This window comes from Hippocampus guttulatus, chromosome 9 (assembly GCF_054856545.1).
Source record: "Hippocampus guttulatus isolate MCC_2025c chromosome 9, RoL_Hgut_1.0, whole genome shotgun sequence".
Classification (NCBI taxonomy): domain Eukaryota; kingdom Metazoa; phylum Chordata; class Actinopteri; order Syngnathiformes; family Syngnathidae; genus Hippocampus; species Hippocampus guttulatus.
This window is the reverse complement of record NC_141269.1, coordinates 2,824,706-2,846,291: the sequence shown is the minus strand read 5'-3', so window position 1 is coordinate 2,846,291 and position 21,586 is coordinate 2,824,706. Positions and strand designations below refer to the sequence as shown.

The 21,586-nt window shown below is 41.9% G+C and overlaps 4 protein-coding genes across 4 annotated transcripts; 2 read left to right on the top strand and 2 right to left on the bottom strand.

The window, feature by feature from the left end:
- Positions 1-102: 102 nt before the first annotated feature.
- On the bottom strand, positions 103-4,326 carry uchl1 (ubiquitin carboxyl-terminal esterase L1 (ubiquitin thiolesterase)). The gene is made up of 9 exons (XM_086120963.1): positions 4,223-4,326; positions 4,113-4,124; positions 3,626-3,754; positions 2,357-2,498; positions 2,126-2,211; positions 1,634-1,681; positions 1,489-1,558; positions 1,214-1,272; positions 103-728 (listed from the first exon to the last, which is right to left on the bottom strand). The coding sequence occupies exons 1-9, from the start codon at positions 4,253-4,255 to the stop codon at positions 645-647; spliced, it is 663 nt and encodes a 220-aa protein (XP_085977089.1). The 5' UTR covers positions 4,256-4,326; the 3' UTR covers positions 103-644.
- Positions 4,327-5,197: 871 nt separating this feature from the next.
- anxa5b (annexin A5b) lies at positions 5,198-13,278 on the top strand. Its single transcript, XM_086120127.1, has 13 exons — positions 5,198-5,295; positions 5,404-5,449; positions 8,280-8,364; positions 8,730-8,824; positions 9,563-9,676; positions 9,910-10,000; positions 10,827-10,906; positions 11,061-11,111; positions 11,848-11,941; positions 12,014-12,109; positions 12,194-12,252; positions 12,321-12,443; positions 12,913-13,278. Exons 2-13 carry the CDS (start codon positions 5,447-5,449, stop codon positions 12,973-12,975), a joined length of 954 nt encoding a protein of 317 aa, XP_085976253.1. The 5' UTR covers positions 5,198-5,295; positions 5,404-5,446; the 3' UTR covers positions 12,976-13,278.
- Positions 13,279-14,208: 930 nt separating this feature from the next.
- On the top strand, positions 14,209-14,907 carry LOC147199853 (fibroblast growth factor-binding protein 1-like). Its single transcript, XM_086120269.1, has one exon. It carries the CDS (start codon positions 14,241-14,243, stop codon positions 14,826-14,828), a length of 588 nt encoding a protein of 195 aa, XP_085976395.1. The 5' UTR covers positions 14,209-14,240; the 3' UTR covers positions 14,829-14,907.
- Positions 14,908-16,635: 1,728 nt separating this feature from the next.
- On the bottom strand, positions 16,636-21,558 carry fgfbp2b (fibroblast growth factor binding protein 2b). Its single transcript, XM_086119837.1, has 2 exons — positions 17,308-21,558; positions 16,636-16,721 (listed from the first exon to the last, which is right to left on the bottom strand). The coding sequence occupies exon 1, from the start codon at positions 17,983-17,985 to the stop codon at positions 17,317-17,319; it is 669 nt and encodes a 222-aa protein (XP_085975963.1). The 5' UTR covers positions 17,986-21,558; the 3' UTR covers positions 16,636-16,721; positions 17,308-17,316.
- Between the last annotated feature and the right edge of the window lie 28 nt (positions 21,559-21,586).

The window sequence follows — 21,586 nt, the reverse complement described above, 5'->3', positions numbered from 1 at the left end:
TTTCAATTCCAAAGAAATGATGGCTCGCAGATATCCCGCTACATGTAATTCCAACACCAATGTGCGTTTCGTTTCCCCTTCTTGTAATCACTTGCACCACCATCACAAATCAAAAGCACTTTATTTGTGTCAGTAACAGCCACACCATCAGTGCAATAAACACCGCAACACACCTAACTGTGCAAAGTAAAGCAAATCAACTACATTGCACTCTTCAAATGCGGTCCACTATGTGAACAAATGCATTCTTAAAGCTACATTGAGGCTGTGAGAAGCATCACATCAACCAACTAGCAGCGAGAGGCATCTAAACGGTCCCAAAAGTTTTTTTTTTTCCTTTTCACACAGCGCCCATTTGCGTTCTCGTTGGTCCGCAAAGCATAACAAATACGTACAAAGACAAGTGCTTGTTCCCAAAAAAAAAAAAAAACAGCAGTGGAATCTGTTTGTTCACATCTAAGGAGGAGACAATTGCAAACAACGCTTTCTGCTCTCGTCTAGAAACAGTTGTGCTAAAGGTTTGCGATATGAAGTGTATAACCTACGGTTTACGTGTGTGCCGAGTGAACACAATACTTGCTTGACAGTGCCCCAAAAATGCTGAGAAATGCGTTTGTGGTAGACATTTAGTCCCGGGAGAGAATTTAACCACGACACAGAGCCACAGCGGAGAAGCGAACTTCGCCTAGTCCTCGCTCCACAAAGCCTCGGCACACTTTGGCAGCATCCTGGACGTGAATTGGCGGGAGGGGGAAAAAAAAAAAGTTTCAGGTTATGAGGCATTCAAGTACAGTGGCACCTTGATTTGGAGTTTTGAGAAACGAGAAATTGGTCATTTACATTTTTTTTTTTTTGGTGTCGAGTTACAAGGGCTCAATGGTAGTATTGAATTTCACATGCAAAAGATTTTCAGAAAAACAGTGCTTCCTTTAAGCTGTTCATTTCAACTGGGAGGGGCAACCAACGAAACATCTAACAGTGTATGAAACCAAACCACATAACTTACCCAAGTTTGCTTGCAAATTACGGAACCACTTTGAGTTGCACTTTTATGTACAAATGGTGCTGTAAAAATAAAGCTTGATCGATTGATATTCCTCCGGCATGCTTTGATTAACTAAAATACTGTCGAGCCTCATGTGTTTTGGGACTTTGCTGAGGGAGGTTCCGTTCCAAATGGAGTGTCATTTGGAAAGAAATCTAATTTCCGTACCGTTACAAGGGTCTCATCTTTGGTGGCGCCGTGGTTCAGGGGGCCGTTCATCTTCCCGTCTTGACAGCAAAAAGAGAGAGACGACACTTTAGGAACAAACCAAAGTGCGGCATTTCCTCAAAAGTGGCCTGCTTTGTCTCGAATTTCTTTCATGAACAGCTCTACAGGTGTCGCGTCTCCCCTGTGTAAGCAGTGCGGGTGGCAATCAAGACATCTACGGCCAGCAGAGGGCGTCATTTGAGGAAATGCAGAAAATAAAGTCAGATTTTCCTCACCAAATTCAAGAAGCTGTCCGTTCACATTGACAAAGGCAATGAAGTGGAAGTTGACCTTATCGGCTTCGGGCTGCCGGATTTAAAATGACATCATTTAATTCATTTCTATAAGTGAAAAAAAAAATCCGTGTGCAGGTCAACTTACCCTACATTGTCCCTGAGCAGCAACCTCATTGTGAGCATCATGGATAGCCTGGACAAATGATCTTACTATTAAAATAAACAACTTGCAATGGCACAAATTAAGGGTAATAGTTGAACAATGTTGGACCCCAGAACAATCTGGACACAAGATTTAGCAGCGTGGTGGTCTGTGGTTCCCCCAAGTGGACTTTAAATGCATGTACATGTGGAAACATGAACAGACTTGAACGTTTCACACCAAGTGCTACAGCATTGCACTGAATTTTTTTTTTTTTAAGTATATACAGTATATATTTTTAGGTCTCGTAGTACCACCATGATGACCAACATTGAAATCTAGTAAGTAAGAGGCTCAGGTTAATTAAAAACGAGATTTTTTTCCCCCCTGCTAAAAAGCGCATTTGAAGTGAATGTAAGCGACCCTTTTGAACGCCCACACTATACTATACTTAAATGTGCTGTATGCATAGCTTCATTCTAATATGGTCCTCACCTTGTTCTTGTCCAGATGTTTGGCACGGTCATCAGCAGACATCTTGGCAGTTTCATCCAGAAATTTCTTCAGCACAGAAGCACTCTCTGAGAGCAAAAAGACCCGATTTTTTTTCTTTCAGCCGTTTTTACTCAAAGTGGTTGCCCATTTCCCCAAGGCAACTGAGACACAGACATGGTCAACAGTTCTCATTTGTGTGGGTGTGTGTTTCAAATAAATCAAGACTGTTACCAAAGGTAAGTTTGCTTTGGTTGTTTCCCAGCGCATGCAACAGGGCGATGGTGCCACAGGAATTGGTGGCAGTCTGCTTCAGAAAGTAAGCATCCGAACCCCGCATCACTTTGTCTGCCTGCTTTTGTCTGAAAGAGTCATGCTGAGACACACAACAAAATAATGAAAAAAAAAAAAGGACAATGGCAAATTCCATGTGCGGTATAACACATTACATGCAAAACCTGGATAATTTCTTGCAACACTCAGGATAATGGTGTAAATTTGTGGAATCATTTTTGAAAATGTGTAGTTAAAAAAAATGTTCTGGACAATATGTGAACCATGCATAAAGAAATTATTGTTAAGTTTTCATGTTAGCTTGAATCTGAGGACAAATTTTGTGAAACTTTTTTTTTTTTAAACACGTTTTTCTTTGTATAATTGATCAGTTACAGCCTGTAAGATGACAATATTTGGGTGGCGCTTTGAAGGATTAGTTTAATATATATTATATATATATTAATACTTGTTTGTATTACCGGTAGTTGAATGTGTGTGTCATATTTGATACATTTATGTTGCGCCATGTTTTTATTTTACTTTTTAAAAATCAACACTAACTTAACATTGTGCGTAAAATGACGGCATCCAGATCGATTCCTTGCTTGTATAAAGATTTTTTAAAAATTTGTAATGTCAAATCCATAGAATGACTTAATCATCCAATTTCATTTTACATACTAACTATAAACTATATAACTAACTATAAAATGCTATTATGTACAAGTCTATTGCAATGGATTCATTTATTGCTTGTGTTCGTTAAAACTAACACATGGGAGGAGGACCTTGTAATCGCAATTATATTTTTTCATCATGAAACCACAAATGAGCTTTTTATTTTTAATTGCTAATCTCATAAAACAAGTTTGAAATGAAATGTAGGCGAATTTGGGATGCTCTTGTGGGGTTAATTTAGGGTTTAGAGTATTAACAAAACATTGGGGGAAGGCGGGGTGGGGAGATGGGGAGGTTTAATCCATTGTTGGTGTCCAGGCTTTGTCCCCGAATCCCCCTTTGGTCCCTACATCAACTGATGACTCATCACCATTGTAATCAGCATCCGCTACCTCTGCAAACTCAGCATCACCACACCCCAACAGAGGCATGCGGCCTGGATCACTGCCACACCCCAACATTTTCTCCTCCTCACCCCAAATTTTTACATTAAAAAAAACAAAAAACATTTACTTTCCTTTCTACGATTCAATCTCCTCTCTAAATTACCTCTTTAGTGATTGGGAAGAGCAGCATGAGGGCACAACACGGCTTTGGGACGGCGGACAGCTGCTCGGCCTCCAAGCCGAGGACGTCCACGAAACGCCAGCCCTCGCCCACGCCGACTTTACTCATCAACTGGTGAAAATAAAGAGTGAGAATGAAGTTGAACAATCATGCATAGGCGAGAAGGGCTGCTTAGTGCGGAGATGCAAGTGGTCCAGACAGACCACACCCATCGTTAGCCGGAAAGCTAACGGTGCGACGAGGGAGGATGCTGTTGATTGTCACTTTTTACAAACGACGGTTTTAACCTTTTTCAGACCATAAAAGTGTCATACTCGCGTTGTACGGTCGACGAAAGGGTCCATTGTTGGCAAGTGGGCATTTTGGGAGCGCTCCTATAAACTTAGTGGACGTTAAAATGTCGTGACTCAGCGTCTGGTGATTTTGTTTTCTTCTTTTTTTTTTTTTTTTTTAAAGTTTGGTTACCCACCTTGTTCAGCACCTGTAAGCAAAATAGACACACACACAAAACAACAACAAATTATTCTATGGTCACCTTGAATGACTCAAATCAAGGTGGTCGCGGTTATTTTAATTCACCTCAGGGTTGATTTCCATCGGAGTCCACTCCATGTTTGAAATGTTTTGTCGATATTTAATTCAAGAATTACTTTTATGATTTTCCAGCGTCGACAGATTCGGTAGTATTTATAGGACACGGGGCGTACCATTCAAGAGAATTCTAGAGGGGTGGGCTCACACCAACTGGATGATTTATCGCGACCGTGGTCGTCAATGATTTATTTGATTTGCCATTTTTCTTTACATATTACGGCGTTAAGATGCTGATTGACAGAAGAAAGGGGTAAATGTATGATTTGGGGTAAATGGGGCAAGTTCAAGCTGGTGAAGCGGCATTCTTTCCACAAAGGTGTGACGTAACAATCAAAACCAATCACAAAATAGCTTGGAACAGCTGCGTTGACACTTTTGAACAGTGGTCCTCAACCGTTTTTCAGTGATGTACCCACCTTGTAAAAGCCACGTTCCACCTAACCAGCACAAAGCATTTTTGGTTGAGGAAAAAAAGAATGGTAGGCCATCATTGTCTGATTTAATAAACTTTAACTCAATTTATATCGTGGTCTCTTAACAACAACATTTTTCTTTTTTAAATTAACTTCATTCTAAAGATCTGTGCACATAAAAACATCAACACAAAGTGTCCTCTTTTAAGATCACAGTAAAGATCTGTTTAAAAAAAATCATTAACTTAATTTTCAAGCTTTCAAGTGATTGACAGATTGACAGATGCTGGGCAGCGTATGACACGTTGGGTTGAACCACTGTGCACTGGAGAAGACTATTAGTTTTTAGGAGAATGAAACTGAATCGCCAACTGAATATGATTTATTTTAGGAACTTAAATTTTCCCGAGATATTCATTTTCAGCTCTTTTGCATCCTCCGTGGCGTCAGTGGCTTGAGGAAAACTACATCTCCCAAGGTGCCTTGCGCTCACCGGGGTGTGGCGTGTCTACTCACTCGCACGCCCAGAAGAGTTTTTCCGAACGGATTTCAGCTTGTCGTCCTTCTTGTTCTCCTAGTCTTCTCTTGCTTCATCTCGCCGCCTTTCTCCGTGCACTCACCGGGTGTGACAGCTGCAGCTCTTCGGTAAGTCGGCGTTCATCTTCGGCCAGGTGACACTGACGTGGGGCTCGAACTTTGGAAATTGTTTGTTCAAGTCTACAGTTGACACTTTTTTTTTACTCCTTTTGGCAGAACGTCTTCTCAAAGAAAAAAAACCCCAACCACTCCAGTCAAAATGGTGAGTTACTTTCTTGCATTTTACGCAAAAACACAACATTAAATACATTTTTTAAAAATCAAACTGTATAGTTGTACAAGGTCATCATCGTGTGTAAGGAACAAGATCCGTTATATATGCAAATCTATGAGTCACGATAGTAAAAAGAGAAAAAAAAGCATCGAGACTTCCCAAAACAACGCCCACTTTTTTTCCGAATTACATAACATTTGAGCTGCTTTCCCTGTCTTACTGGCACACTTCGCCCTCTATAAACATTTATTTGACGCTTTATTTACTGTGTAACTGTAATTTTAGTTGATCTAACGGAGCATTCATGCGGATATATATTTATCCATCACAGACAGGACATATTTAAAGGGATCTTGCTTGTTTCTGACTAAAGCAGGGATGGCTAAACCTGTGCATGTGGCCCTGCAGGACATTTTATTCAAAACTCCGAAAATATCTTCAAATCCTGGTAATATAGCATAAAAACCAAATGTGTTAACACGGAGCCACAATTTGCGATTGTCACCCCCTCCCCTCGGTTGAAAGGTTCATACTTCGTCCTAAAGTCCCTAGTTGCAGGATGATGAAGTGTCATAGGGGCGTCAAATAAGCTTCTTTTCTGGGGAGGGAAGTTTAGTTAGAGTGACTCATATCGGCTCTTTTTCATTTTGGGTGGGGTGTGTCCGTCGTCTGTCTCTGTGTCAGTCGTTTAAAAAAAAAAAAATTTTTTTTAAACACCCTTTTCCAGTCAGAGTGCAAAACCCAGCCTCTGTCTTAAAGGAGAAGCATCCCTTTTCCGCAAAGTCAGGGCGGAGCCACCACATTCAAATGAAGCGGTCGCCATCTGTGGCCAGCCGAGGGGGGATTCCCTTTTACTGTATCCACGGCAACAGCATAGAGTCCATAAACAAAAGGAGTGGGGCTGATAAGACCAGTCAACCGTATGTGTACATGCAGTACGTAAGGTCGACATTCCAGCAAGAGAAGCCCATTCGCCCTCCTCTCAAAGTTGTCAAAATCACGTCTCAACCCGCCCTTTGGAGAACGTACGGACAAAAAAAAAAATGTTGCCACATATTTTGCTGGCAGGATGTGAAAACTGCTGAAAATGTATCCGTAGAGCTTCACTTCCGCGAGTCGTCTCGTGCTGAGATGTTGGTGGAATGCCCGGGAGGCGCTACCCCAGACGTTACCGAAGTCTAACGGATCAAATTTCAAAAGCGCGGTGCAGAGAACGGGCAGCACGGTGTCCCAGTGGTTAACATGTCTGTCTCACACTTCCGAGGCTCATGATCCACATTCTCCCTGTTGACATGCACGTATTTTTCTCATGAACCAGGAAGTGCTGTTCAGGGGGCAGGAAGTAAAGGACGCGTGAATTGCAAGTTCTCATTACTTCAGTTATTTATTTTATTTTTGTTATCCAATTGGCCAACAAAAATGTTGGTTGGGTTCTAATTTAAGCACCGACAATAAGAAATCTTAGCCAATGAGTTTTATTGTCTTTTCGCGACCCAATAAAAACTGCTTGTGATGACAACCTGACAATTTGCCCAAGGCCGATACCGTGAATCACTTGATTGAAAACATTCCAAATCAATGTCCGGCATTCCGTTGGAAAGGATCCGCTTTGTGTTCGTGTCCACATATCGCTGTTCTTTGTCCCAAGAGGCATGTTGACTTTGATTAGATTTTAACTTGTGCTGCAGCTTATTTGTGAGGACAAGCACATGAACATTTTGGAATTCCTCCTGGCCGGAGAAGCACAAAATGCTCGCGTTTGTTTTTGTTGTTGTCATTTTTTTTTTTTTTTGTTGCTGAGCTTCCACATGATTTGGCGTCCGATTTGCGGCGACATTCCTGCGGTTTTGCTCTCCAAACATCTCGCCTCCGTTGGACTGAGACGCCACTCTGCCGATGAGTCATTCGTGCGGGACAATGCGAGGGAGCGTACGTTCCTCTCTTATCGCATCGGCTTCGTCTATCAATATATTGATCAGTTTGCCTTTCCTCGGCACAGGCTCATCCACGGTTAGCCATTATCAAGTGATAAGATCGTGACTTTTTCTTCAAACAGGAGCCCTTTTGTTTCAAGTGTCGAGTGAATGGCAAACAAAGCGAATGTGAATATGAGTCACCAACTGATTACTCGAGCGGGCGAGTTAGTTAATTTGAAAATCTGTCTTTTTTTTTGTTTTGTTTTAAATAAACATTTTAACACATTTCAACGTGAGGCAAAGATAATGACATTGGAATATTGTTCATTTTTTGTGATCTTTCTTTCTGCTGTAAAATTAAGCAAATACTAAAATAAGGTAAAACGGTCAAAAGTTCTGCCTGCAATTCAAATTGCAATTGGGGTGAGCATTCAGGGACCAAAAAAATAAGTTATTTTAGTCATTCTATATTTTTAAGAGTAAAGTGGCTGCAATTGAATTCCGCCAAATAAGAGAATTGAGATCGGCCACAAATCCATATTGGGGGGGTCCTAATAATCACGCGTACTTCATACTTCTAATTTTTAAAAAAAAATCATTTTTGATGTCTAGCGTCACATATTTTTGTTGTAATATTTTAAACACTGTATGTATTAGATCACAAAATAGAAAATATATCGTGTGAAAATAATCAAATACGGGTCATACAAATGTAACACCAAGCATAAATGATAAAAGTGTTAACATTTTCTGACATAAAATCAGGTCAAATATATTAAATATGGACGATTAGGGAATAAATATTTTTTTTAAATCAGTCCGTGCTAATAATGAAAAGAAACTGATCTTGACTAGCAAACCACATTCATATCCGGGTACTGATCCTGTTGTTGTCGCCGCAGGCCAGCCGAGGAACCGTGAAAGCAAGCGCCAACTTCAACGCCAGCGCCGACGCTGAAGTTCTGTACAAGGCCATGAAAGGCCTGGGTAAGACGCTCACGCGGCGTCTCGCCTATTCCACTGATGTCACCTGACGCCTCATTTGACCGCGACCGCGCTCGCGGCAAGCGTTTGCGCAAACACGGGTGAAACCCGAGAAGCGGCTCGGCAAACACCCGCTGTAATGATGAGATAAAAGGGTCAATAAAAAGTGCGGCTGCAAGAGAGACAGTCGGGCCTCTTGTTGTTATATCATAAAATGCAGCCGGAAACCAGTTAAGAGCAGCATTTTGGACCAACTGGAGACGCTTAATGGATGATCGGCTGACTCCATAATCAAGTGCATGGCAGTAATCCAGCCGGGATGTGACGGTATAACAATGTGTCGTAAGGGTATTTTGTTGTCGTCGCAGGGACGGACGAGGAAGCTATCTTGCAGCTGCTGACGGCGCGCAGCAACGCCCAGCGTCAGCAGATCGTCACCACCTACAAGACGCTCTTTGGAAAGGTGGGATGCCGCTTTTAAAGGAGGAATCGAGCATTTGCTTCACGATTGAGAGCAGCTGTCGTTTGAGTCGCGTGACATGCTTTCACCAAAAAACAAGGATGATGAAGAATAATCACAATTTTGTTTATTTTTATTTGTTAAAATATTGCGGAATTCTTCTTGTTAAATTCCTACATGATTGGAATGATTACTTTTTTTAAGAGGAAAAAATTGTGTTCCATTATCTTATCGTTTTATTACCCCTAATATGAAAACAAATATTTTAAATGTGTATTCCTGGAAATTATGATTTTTCTTTTCTGGAAAAAAAAAAAGGTTTTTCAGTGTAATATATTTTTGCACTTCTTGAGAAATTTTTACTTTGCTCTGTTTTTTTTTTTTTTACATTAAAATTATTTTATTTATAAAAGTGCAACTTTTTCCTGACAAGATTACACATTTATTGCTTTTATTTCATTTTTTTTCCAAACATAAATGACCACTCCGAGAAAAATAGCTTGTATTTTCAGTAAATTGCAACTTCACGTAATACGTGTTCTCTGAAAAAAGTGTGACCTTTTTTTTCTAAAATTACTTTTTTTTTCCTCCTCATGGGTGCAACTTTTTTCCTCAGATGATTACAGTTTTTTTTTCTCCGAATACTTTTCTTTTCTCATGAAAATGACACCTTTCATTTTCGCAAAATAGTGAGAACAAGCTTTGAAAAAGTCACTTCCAGATCATATGTCATCTTTTCAGGATCTGATACAAGACCTGAAAGGGGAGCTTGGGGGTAAATTTGAGACGCTCATCGTGGCTCTGATGACCGCGCCCCTCGCCTACGACGTCACGTCACTTCGCAATGCCATCAAGGTATGTTGATGTCGAGTCAAAAACCGTAACGCAAAGTTTTCTGGATATTCGTTTTGTTTGGCGAGGTGGAAGGACAAGACCGAAGCATCTTCAGGAGCGGGTCGTGTATTTGGTAATCAGGCCTTCAGTGGCGACTGAGTCGACCACATAAAATCCTCACTACCAAAAACACAAATTAAAGAGCACTTACTGTCCGTCCTTTGGTTTTTGAAAATGCCCTCTTTGATCACTAGGGGGCAGGCACCGATGAGAAGGTGCTGGTGGAGATTCTGGCCTCCAGGACCGCTCACCAGGTGAAGGACATCGTAGCCGCCTATAGACGAGGTAACCTGCTTTGGTTTACAAGGTCACCCCCCCCCCCCCACACAAAATTACAGTGCACTTCCGGTGGCCCCGGATTTGCTGAAAACACTGTGGAATATGGATGTTTTTCCTAGAATTCAAAATGACGTCTTTTAATCTGATTTGACAAAATTATGACTTTTTTTTTTCTGCAAAAAATATTTGACTTTTTTTGCATTATGACAGTCGCCCCCAAAAAAACAATTCGTTTTGTTTTGGTTAAATTGTGAATTTTTCCATCAACTGTGTAATTTTCGTTTCAATTTTTTTTCATAAAATGGGAAAAAAAACTTTATGAAATAAATCATTTTTCTCACCAAATTTAAATGATTTGTCTCACAAGGTTGTAGGCAAAATATGAACAAATAGCAATGGAATTTACCATGTAAAATTTGTGTTGAGCAAGATCCTTTATTTTTCAGTGAAAAAATAGGGTAAAATTGCAAATATCCTTTTTTCCACACAAAAAATGGATTTTACCCAGAAGTATTTTCACTCTTAATAGTACCTTTCAAGAAAATATTGCTTTTGTTTTCTCAAAAATGAGAACATTCCTTTTTTTGTTCAACTTGACATAAAGTGACAAGTCTCACAGTATTACAGGCAAAATATGACTGTTTTGAAATGACTATTTTGGATATTAAAATTGTGACTGAAAAGCTGGATTATTCGACAAAAGCCTGCTGTCTCTTTTAATATAGTGACAACAGTGTGTTTATAACAGTGTGAAGCCAGTATTCCTTCATGAAAAGAATAAACTGTCAAGTAACGCATATTTAAATTTTTTTTGTTTGCTTGTTTTTACCAGAGTATGATGATGATCTGGAGGAAGACGTGTCAGGAGACACCTCAGGTCACTTCAAGAGGCTCCTGGTCATCCTGCTCCAGGTCAACAACATCTCCTACTTTCTATCTTGTCTCTTAGGAGCAACTTGAATGTTGGTCTATGGAAATTTTCTTCCATTAACAGTTCTCGGTTTGCATTCATGTATTATTCAGCGGTTCAGAGATCGAATTGTGCAACTTCACTCTGTCCACACAGGCCAACAGGCAGACTGGTGTCCAAGAGGCAAACATCCAGACTGATGCTGAAGTAAGCTCGTAGAATATGACAAAATATCATCATTGACTATTCGATTTGAGTCGCGCTAAGAAAAATGGTTAATTAACGTTTTTGATTATGGTTAGTTACCTGGCCAGCTCGTGAGCAATTGCTTGCCAACTGCTATCAAACCATAACAGTAAGGAAGTGTTTACTAATGAAATAGCTAACTGGACAACTTTAATCACAATAGAAGCATTTAAGTCAGAGCCTTGATAATATGCCAGCGCAAGAACAACTTCTAATTTGTAGTTTGAAAAATTGAGGCGCTTGCAACGTTGCAATTAAAAGACAAGATCCACCCCAGGTCTTTTTAGTTAGCCAGTGATGACTCTGAGTAAACTAGAATCACTGGAACATCAGTTACTTTACTATTAATTGTTTGGCTAGCTTGTTAGTCAGCTGATTTTAATCAGCTATTTTATGTATTTTACTTTTCAGAAGAATTTTAAGTTATCTAGCGGGTTAACAACCGCTTGCCAACTGTGGGAAGCTAAACTGTTTAGCTTGCTGTTTATCTAGTTAGCTAACTAGCAAACACCCACTTATGTAGCTATCTAGTTAGCTAGCAAGCTGCTTACTGACCACAAGTCCAAGTATTTTCGTTCATTGTTGGTTAGCTTTGCTAGCTAGTTGGTTACCTTGTGAAGACTTGGAAATAATTAGAGGAGCGTTTTTCAGAGGCTTGTTTTCGCTTTCTTAAAATCTCAAAACGTCGTTTGGGTAGGTCCTGTTCAAGGCCGGCGAGCACAAGTTCGGCACCGACGAGCAGACGTTTGTCACCATCCTGGGAAACCGCAGCGCCCAGCACCTCAGGAAAGGTTTGTGGGGAGGCCGGCACATAGCGCAGTCACAATGTTCGTCACCTCACTTTTGTGCATTCTTTTTTTCAGTCTTTGACGCCTACATGAAGCTGTCAGGGTACGAGATGGAAGAGAGCATCAGGAGGGAGACATCCGGAAGCCTCAGAGAGCTGCTGCTCGCTGTTGGTTAGTTCAGCGCGTACCTCGGCTACTTGTCCCCAAGACTTGTAAACTGAAAACTTTTTTTTTTCTGTTTGTTTCCCTCTGTAGTGAAGTGCGCCAGGAGCGTCCCGGCCTATTTTGCTGAGACTCTGTACTACGCAATGAAGGTGTGCATCTATCTCGATCTCGATCTGGATGGATGGATGGATTGATATTCAGGTTTGTATGTCGTCAGGGTGCAGGAACCGACGACAACACTGTGATCCGAGTGATGGCCACTCGCAGCGAGGTGGACTTGTTGGACATCAGAGCAGAATTCAGGAGGATGTTTGCCTGCTCCCTCCACTCCATGATCAAGGTGCACATTAACGCCGCCCCATTTTTCTCATATCGGTCGCTCTTGTAAAATTACCATCTGACTGCAATACTATAGTTTTAATAGTACTTTTATCTTGTAAAATCATGACTTCATTCTTTGAATATTTTTCCTTTTTTTTTTAACCACTGTGCTCTAGTATTACAGTGATTTTCTTTTAAAATGATGATCCCAGTTTTGTAATATTTTGACTTTTTAAAAATAATTTTGGAGCATGTTAGCATAGCATACATTTATATTTCAGGACTTATTTGTAGCTAGAATTGTGAAGTGAATGATGTTGAAATCAGTACCATACGGTTTTACATAAATATTGGTACGATTGGATGTTTTAGGCAAGGTCTTGAAAATTGATCCTGAAAGTACTGTTAAAGTAATTATGAGAAGTGATGAAGGCTGACATTCTCTCAAGCTTTGTGTATGTGTGTGTTTTGTTTGTTTGTTTATACAGGGTGATACTGGCGGCGACTACCGCAAGGCCTTACTCCTCCTCTGCGGAGGGGATGACGCGTAACCGTGGCAACAGTGGCCAAATCAAATCCCACCTCCTGCAGTTTTGGGAGACGACCGAGCTCCTTCGAAGTTACTCACCGCACAAACGTATCACATTGGGATGCTGACAGACGAGCCGTCGGGTACTTTTGAAAATCTCATAGCCAATCTTGGAAAGGTAGCTAACGTTTCAGTTTCACGTCCATCCCGCTTTTTAACAGACGGTCCGCTAATTTCACGAATGATCCCATTTCCATGTGTTTGCTCCTGTTTGTTTGACAGCTGACTCAGTAATAAACTTTTCAATTGATGAAGTACAATCAAATCGTTTGTCGTGCCTTTTGTCTTTGGATTGTTGTATTTTGGGGGTAATGTGCAATCAAGTAAAACATAAGCGTGATCAACTTGCCTGATGGATGGGCCAACGGTCACATGCCGGTGGTTGCAGCCATCCTTTTGCAGTCATCTGCGCCTCAAATATCACCGTTCCGTCCCTTGACAAGAAGTACAGAACTCTCCAACTTTTTCTTTTTTTTTTAACTTTTCTTGCAAATTCGAATGAAACTCGTCTTCTTTGTGACAGCCTGCGTTTCTCCCCACAAGTCAAATGATTGACACAACCCTCCTTCACGCCTCCTCTCTACGGTCTCTGATTGGCTCGTTTGGTTTCGCTGAGACAAGTTAAGAAATCTTCTTTTACTTTTGGCTAAGTTGAGAAATAATGATTAAATATAATACGATGGCGCCTCTTTTTTTTTGTGCACGTTTATACAGTATACCACCCCTTGGTGACCAAAGTGTGTACATCAGAAGTAGCAGCACATTACCAATTAAATAATTATGATGCACAATTTGCATTTCATTTGTTACGACTGTATGTTTTTATAAACTTCATTACTGTAGAGTTCTCTTTCTTATGACAAAAAAAAAAACATGAAAAAAACTGAAAAAAGTCAAGGCACCTCTGTAAATAAATGTTTTAAAATAAATAACCTGAAATGTGTATATCAAATAAATGACAAAAAAAACGAAACTAATGTTATGTAATAAAAACACAAACTTGTCCTTTGCCCAGGCATCCCCCTCCAAAGCCACGCCCCCTTACTCACTTTTCCCTTGTGGCGGGAAGCGTTGGTGAGTCACGTGGCGGCGTCTGTTTGTAAATGTGTGGGTGATGTGTTTGGGTGGTGGGCTCTGCGGACGACTCTGATTGGCTCTCTATTACTCACCGGAAGTTCTTTTGTGCCTATAAAGTCGACAGGCTTCAGTGATTGGACCATTGTCAAGATGCTGAGAACTCTGTTTGTTTGTCTTCCCTTCCTGATGATCTCCTCCGGGGAGACGGCAGGGGTTCCCGGGACAGCTCCAGCGGTGGCCAGCCGGGGAAACTTCCCCTACGGAGGCACCATGAACTGCACGTGGCTTGCCCGGGAGCGAGGCGACGATCGGGTCACGGTGTCGGTCAAGTGCGAGGACCCCGTGGCGCGCGTCCACGGCGGGGTGACCGACCGCGAGTGCAGCTACGACGGCAAGCCTCGCCTCTGCCGGGCCTTCCGCGCCGACCCGCGGGGCTTCTGGAAGCAGGTGTCCCGCTCCTTCAGGCGGCTCGCGAGCGGCGTGTGCGCGGACGACAAGACGAGGGTGAGGGCGCGGATGTGCAAGGGAGCTCCCCGAGACGCGCACTTCAAGCTGGACATTCACAGCTCCGTCATCTCCGCACAATCCGGGGGTGTGGACCGGCCCCCGACCTACCGACCGCCTGCGACGAACACCACGGCCTGCCCGGAGACCCGCAAGAAGGCGGAGGAGTACTGCAGTAGCTCCTGGGCCAGCGTGTGCACGTTCTTTCTGTCCATGGTGCATAATGACTGCTAGTTTTTCTTCTTTCCGAAATTATATTTAATACAGAGCTGAATTTATCTTGCTTCAAATAAAAAGTTTTCCATAACCACTATTCTTTTTGTGTGTGTGTTTTCCTTAAAATGTGTGTACGTTCTAAACAAAACAGAAATTATTTAGTATTCGTCAAACATTTTACATCACTTATGACCTAAACAAAAATCACCATCAAGATTGAAATTAAAATACAGTAGTGCTATCGGCACAAGTGTTCAAAAAAAGCGACCGTTTTTATTTCTAAACTGTATTTCTGAAATTATTTTAGGCCACGTTAACATTAAACATTTAAATAGCCCTTAACTGTAGGAAAATAATGAACTGTACTTAAATTATGATTCAATTAAAATGTATTGCACATCAATTAAATAAGAATGTTTGTACTTTTTATGAACATAACTGAACTGTTAACCAAATGGAATGTACTGGATAAAAATTTAAAAAAAGGAAACCACAACAAGCTCAATGCTTCTTCTACCACTAGAGGGAGCCCATGTAACACCACATGATCCATTTTTTTTCATTAGCCAATAGGGAAAAAGTGATCTCGCCCTGGTGAAATCTGCCTACCAGCGAGCGAAAATGGTGACTAAAGTGATTCAGTTCGTTACGCTGCTGAAGTGAATCACAAGTTATTCATTTTTATAATTGACATTACTGAATTTCGTCAGGTTTTTATATTCCCTAGAATATTTTAATGAAAGCCTGGTAAACGTGCTGACAAGCCAGGACATGTTGGGATAATTTGACGGACGCCATGATTACAAAACGCGTCTGTTTGGAATACCGAGTGTGGGTGTACGCTGCCAGATTTGGAGGGCCCTAATCTTAAACCTAGCAGGGTACAAAAGGCACAGATGAGCAAACAAGCATTCACAAAAACATTCATGGTTAATCTAGTCTCCCTGGTGCACCCTGTTGTTGTCAACATGTGCAACCAATTTCATGTCGATCCGCAAAAGTGGTGTCTGGGGATGATTTTTTTCCTCAAACTTTCCACTCGGGGCTCTGAGGGAGTTTTGAGGAGGGTGATAATTGGAACCGCGAAAATAAATACCGTTCGAAAAATTCAGTCTTTTCAGGCACACTGAAGCCCAGAAAAGACAAATCACTCATGCTCGGCCGAGCCCAATGATTGGGGAACTGCTTCCAGTTTCTCATGAGTCATCGAGGACATGCTTCTTCATGTCTCAGAAGAGAAAGCATTGCAATAGTGAGCCTCAGCACAGTCAGCTCGTGGTCAGCACTTCTGCCTCAAAGTTGAGAGGTTCTGGGTTGGACCCTTGAGGTACTCCAGCTTGCTAACAAATTCCCAAAACATGCATGTTTGGCTTATTAAACACTAGATTTTCCATGGGTATGAATGTGAGTGTGAATGCTGAGGGTATATTTGCCTGGTGATTGGCTGGCGACCAGTCCAGGGTGTGCCCTGTTATTCTTGCATCCCAAAAGGCATCCCAGCAGGGGTGTGTAGACTTTTTATATCCACTGTACCCTGCTTCTCTACTGATGTTCGAACAATATAAGAGTTTGGTCACTAGGCCAGTCTGTGTAACACACAGCCCAGCTCTGTGTTTGTGTGTTCACAGCTGAATAGTGTAGTGTGTAGTTCAGCTGTCCGAAATGTGAACAACTCTCCGGGGCCAGTCGGTAGACGGGTTGCTGATGTGTGCGAAACAAGGAGGTCTTTGAACGCAGCGCATGAATGGAAGCGGCTTGAGAGGTTAAAAAAAAAAAAAAGCAAAACAGCACACAGCGCCTGAATGAAAATGAGAACTCTTCATTTTATTCTCCTTCCAATTTTGACGATCACTTACTCACTACAGTGATGCTCAGTTGTGATTGACGATGTCATGTGACAAGTGCCCCCACCTGAAACAAAATTTATCAGTCAATAAATTCGACATATCCAACCAACATTTTAAAAATTGTTTGACTTTCACAATCGTTTCTTGTATCACAAAGGCTACATTCATTAAATTCCAATTGATGGATTCATCGTTTTTACCCGATTTTATGTTTTCATCAATTGATAGTTTTTCAACATTCCAAATGATTTTTTAAATCTCCTTTATCAATATAGTTTATATTTAACAAAGACCAGTGATTTTATTGTGACATTTCCATTACATCAATAAAAATACAATGTTTTTTAAAAAAATACACATTTTTCAAATCAGCGTAATTTTTCAGTTCCAAAAATATTTTTTCAACAAGTATTGGAATAAAACATTTTGTGATTATCATTTAAAATAAATACTTTAAAAAAAGCATCAAATATGATTTGCAAAATTTCTGTAAAAATTAATTAAATCAGCTTCCGATCCAAATCCGAACAAACTGGGACCATCCATGGAGCCCCAAAACGTGGAGTTGTTTTCACTTTGACAGAGCCGATTGTGTCGTCAGCACGACTTTACCCCACCGCCCCCTCCCGCTTTCTTGCAGCATGACTCACCCGTCTGCGTCAGTCCTTAAACCATCCAATGAAGTACTTGCAGATGCCGTGGAAGCTCTTCCAGCAGTAATCCGTGGCTATGCGGGACGCCTTGGACTCGGGCAGCTCCGTCGGGGACCTCGCGGTGGTCTTGGCTGGCTTGGGGGTGGTCTTCCTGGCGGGGGCTGGGACGGCTTTGCCCGCTTGGGTCTTGGCGGGGGTCTGAGGCTTCTGCGGTTTCTGAGTGGCAGCGGGCTTGACTGCTCGGGGCCAGGCGGACAAGAAGCTCATCTGGACCTCGTCGGGATGGTTTCTGCACATGGGCGGCCGGTAGTGTTTGGCGCCCTGGCAGGCGTGGCTCAGTTTGCGCAGCTCCCACATGATCTGCGTGAAGTAGTGGCGCGGGTTGAGGCTGTAGGCGCGGCACAGGTTGGGCTTGCCCTGGAAGTCGCAGTAATAAGCCCGGCCCTGGGCGGCGCCTGGCGACGTGGGGCCCTTGCAGGAGACGCGCAGCCGGGTGTGGTCGGAGGCCTCCGACACCACCATGGTGCAGGCATCCTTGCTCTTGGTGCTGAAGCGGATGGGCTCGTCCCAGATGCCGCGCTGCTGCTGCTGCCGCTGGCTGACGCTGTTGTGGGTTTGAGCGTGGCACGCGCACGCCCACGCCGCTACCATGAGAACGACAGCTGGGGCCCTCATATTGGGAAGCGACGTTTTGAGGACGAGTACGGAAAGAGTGTGCTCGAAGGCCAGAAAGAGTCTGAGGGCGGCTTTATAAGGTCGAGGAGTACAACGACGCCTTTCTTCAGGTGAATATGCGGCTCTGCCTACGCCGCACACGCGATGCAGGGGAAGGCGGGCAATGAGTTGGACGCATGGGTATCATGAATACCAAAGACTTTTTCGTGTTAAAAATAAATAAATATACATATATATATATATATATGTATATATAATAAAACTCCCAATTTCGTCATTAAAAATGCTGAAAATGTGTTGATTTCTCTATCAGGGTTGTTTGTACATGATGAATGGTGGGGAAAAAAAATCCCAGCAAAAATCAAAAATCTTCAAAATTATTGAAACAAAAGAGAAATCCGCCACCCTGCGTGTGCCAAACTGCGAATATGCAAGGGTCGACTGTAGTTTTAAGATGTAAGATCACTCATCACCACTTGATTCCAGAAACGTTGACGATGCGCTGACATTGGGTCTTGGACTGCCCTACAGAATATGTACGACCACATGAGAAGGCCTCTTAATTGTTGTTGTTTTTTTTGTTTTTTTGCAGATTTAGAATGCTATGCAAATATAGCGCCTCAATGATAGAAACATTTAGAAAGTTCATTTTGGTTCAGCAGTTTTGTGCTGTCCTTGAATGGTCATTTTTATTCAAGAGAGTCCTCCACTTTGCATACCGTACTAATATCTATCATAAGACATGCGTACAAAATTATTTTCTTCTAAAATGCCCAACTCGATCTGTGCAATCTTTCAACGGTATTTCAGCCTACTTCTCTCTTGTAAAAGTCCTCCTTTGTTCTGGCTCAATTCATACTTGATCAAAAACATCCGAAAGCGGCAATGTAGGGTCGCGATGCGAACAAAGATGCCATTGTTTGGCTCAACACACACCACCTCCTCCTCCTCCTCACACTACACGCAAGCGTGGAAACACACGCGCACATGCACACGCACACATGCTCACACACCTGGAGTGTGTCATGTCAACTCAAGGAAAGGGGTGAAGGGCGGGTGACTTTAAACGATGCCGAACCCATAAGGCACGAGGAAAACCTCTTCACGACACATTACATAATCCCACATAGGACCTTCTTTCACTATTGATGCAGAAATATACGGCATCTATTTGTATATGTGTATGCATGCGGGCGGTATATATTCCTATTAAGAGAGTGAAAGATGACCTATGCAAATAAGAAGCACATCTTTTATGATTTTGAGGTGCCAGAATAAACTTCAGGAGTCTGTGAAAGCATTGAAAGGGTTCTTAATGTTTACCTACAGGGAGGCAAAGATCCTGTCAGCAATTAGCGAGTGCTTTGTAGGATAAATATTAATCAGTCATTTCTCATCCACATCTCCCGATAACTGTCCCGGCTGCCTTCGAGCAGTAGGCGAGGTTGGATAAATATTTGTATATACTTTATATATACTTTATAGGACGGCTGGGAGCCTATCCCAGCCGTCATCGGGCAGTAGGCGGGGGACACCCTGAACTGGTTCCCAGCCAGTCGCAGTGCACACAGGGATGAATCACCATCCACGCTCACACCTAGGGACAATTTTGAATGTTCAATCAGCCTGCCATTGAAGTTTTCGGAATGTGGGAGGAAACTGGAGTACCCGGAGAAAACCCACACAGGCACAGGGAGAACATGTAAATTCCACAAAGGGAATCGAACCCACAACCTCTGCACTGTGAGGTCGACGCGCTAACCACTGGACCACGGGCTGTCCAAAAGGATAAACTATTGTATAAAATTATACAACCCTCCCCACCCCCAAAATCTATTCAGCATTACGTAACGGTCTGACTTTTTATCATATTAAGTTTATGACTTAAATGTAGAATTAGCTTTTTTTTTAGTTCTGTCATGCCACACACTCCCCCAAAATAAAATAAATAAAATAAAATTGAGTTACAAATACCACAGATTACTTTGATAAAAATTTTTAATTAAATTCTATTCATGCAAAAAGCGGAAATCCATGAATGGTTGTATTTTTTTATTCTATTTTTTAAAATAGAGATGTTTAAAAAAATAAGCAGTAATCGGGACAAAAACAATATCCACAGGCATATATTCTTTATCCTCTACAAAAATGTGAGCGCAACTTAGTGAGGAACAATAAAAAAAGTGCACTCTTCGTTGGTGTGTTAAAGAGCACTGCCTCCTGGTGGCCAAGATGCACACCAGACAGAGCGGCACACTGAATTGAATTGCAGCATTCAATTCTTACTGTACATTCTTGTTATCACTCCTTGTTTTTATGAAGAGCATCGTTGCCGCGTGCTGTTTTCCCTCATCAAAAACTCAAAAACATTTACGTTTTTAGGCTTTCCACAAGCAGCTGAGAGTTGAGGGTTGAGGATAACAGAGGACGTCTTTCAAGTAAGTGTTAAGTGGGCTGCAAAGGGGACACAAAGCAGAAGAGTGGCGGCAATGTTTAGTCTGCCGCCTGCGTGATTGCCTGGACACCCGATCGCCTTTCAGGAAGTTCATCAATCAAGAGGGGGAGGGAAAGGAGCACAGTGGGTGGCGACGGGGGAAATTTGAAGAAAAACTGGTCAAGGTGGGGGAAAATATGCCTACAGTTAGGCGATCTAGTCATATAACGTGATTAATATTACAACTTTTTTTCTTGCACACAGTTAAGAACCAAACGCAACTTAAGACATTCGTAGCCGGCGGAAAAATTATGTTCAAATACAGATAGTTCTGTCCCGACATTTTTCTCCATTTCATGTAGGTTAAATCACGCCAAGTCAAATCTATAGAAATCACAATCGTCTAATGAGTAGACTTCAGAACTTAAGCATACACAGAACTTGCTCTGTGTATGCGTCTAAAACTGTCAATGTCAACACCCCAAAACATGAGTGATCGGGTTGTGTGTGCTTTGGCAGAGTGGCTAATATTATTCAACTGAGGAATGTTTTCGCCTTTTCATACAAGTGACTGACTGAGAGCTTCTGTTAGCCACCATGTAGACAAAGCCGACACTTGTGAGATTTTTTTTTCCATAGTTTTGAGCCCCCCGCTCTCCAAACACACACACACACACACACACACACACACGCACACACACGCACACACACACACACACACACAGCATTGTTAGTTTTTTTTTTTTTTACTATTTCTTATTAGTTTAACACGATGTTGGAACCAATGGATAAAGAGAGCTCACAAGCTGACATAAAGAAAGTTTCCACTTCCTGTTAGCTTAGCATGACCATAGTATCATTTCTCCACCCCACCCCACCCTCCACTTCTGTTTGTCTTTGCATTAGCTTGGAAACGTTGGGGAAAATAGGATTACAAGCTGACTTTGTAATTTATTTTACTATTTCCTGTTAGCTTAGCTTGAGTTTGGAGTTAGGCAAAATCAGCTCACGTGCTGATTTTATGCTAGCTTAGCATTAACTTGGAAACGTCAGGAAAAGGAACTCAAAAGCTAATTACAGTGGACCACTAAGAGTATAAAATGACAAAATATTACGATTAAAAAACGAAATATGAAGTTATGATGCTTCCCAAAGGTCAGGTACCTC

Bases quoted from the DNA above. Each gene is read 5' to 3' on its own strand.
- LOC147199853 (XM_086120269.1), top strand. From the start codon at position 14,241: ATGCTGAGAACTCTGTTTGTTTGTCTTCCCTTCCTGATGATCTCCTCC.
- fgfbp2b (XM_086119837.1), bottom strand. From the start codon at position 17,985: ATGAGGGCCCCAGCTGTCGTTCTCATGGTAGCGGCGTGGGCGTGCGCG.
- uchl1 (XM_086120963.1), bottom strand. From the start codon at position 4,255: ATGGAGTGGACTCCGATGGAAATCAACCCTGAG. The intron at 1,682-2,125 runs GTGAGGACCATA...TCATTTGTCCAG, and splicing joins AACATCTGGACAAGAACAAG to GCTATCCATGATGCTCACAA. The intron at 729-1,213 runs GTACGGAAATTA...ATTCACGTCCAG, and splicing joins AAGATGAGACCCTTGTAACG to GATGCTGCCAAAGTGTGCCG.
- anxa5b (XM_086120127.1), top strand. The intron at 10,001-10,826 runs GTAACCTGCTTT...TGTTTTTACCAG, and splicing joins CGTAGCCGCCTATAGACGAG to AGTATGATGATGATCTGGAG. The intron at 12,110-12,193 runs GTTAGTTCAGCG...TTCCCTCTGTAG, and splicing joins AGAGCTGCTGCTCGCTGTTG to TGAAGTGCGCCAGGAGCGTC.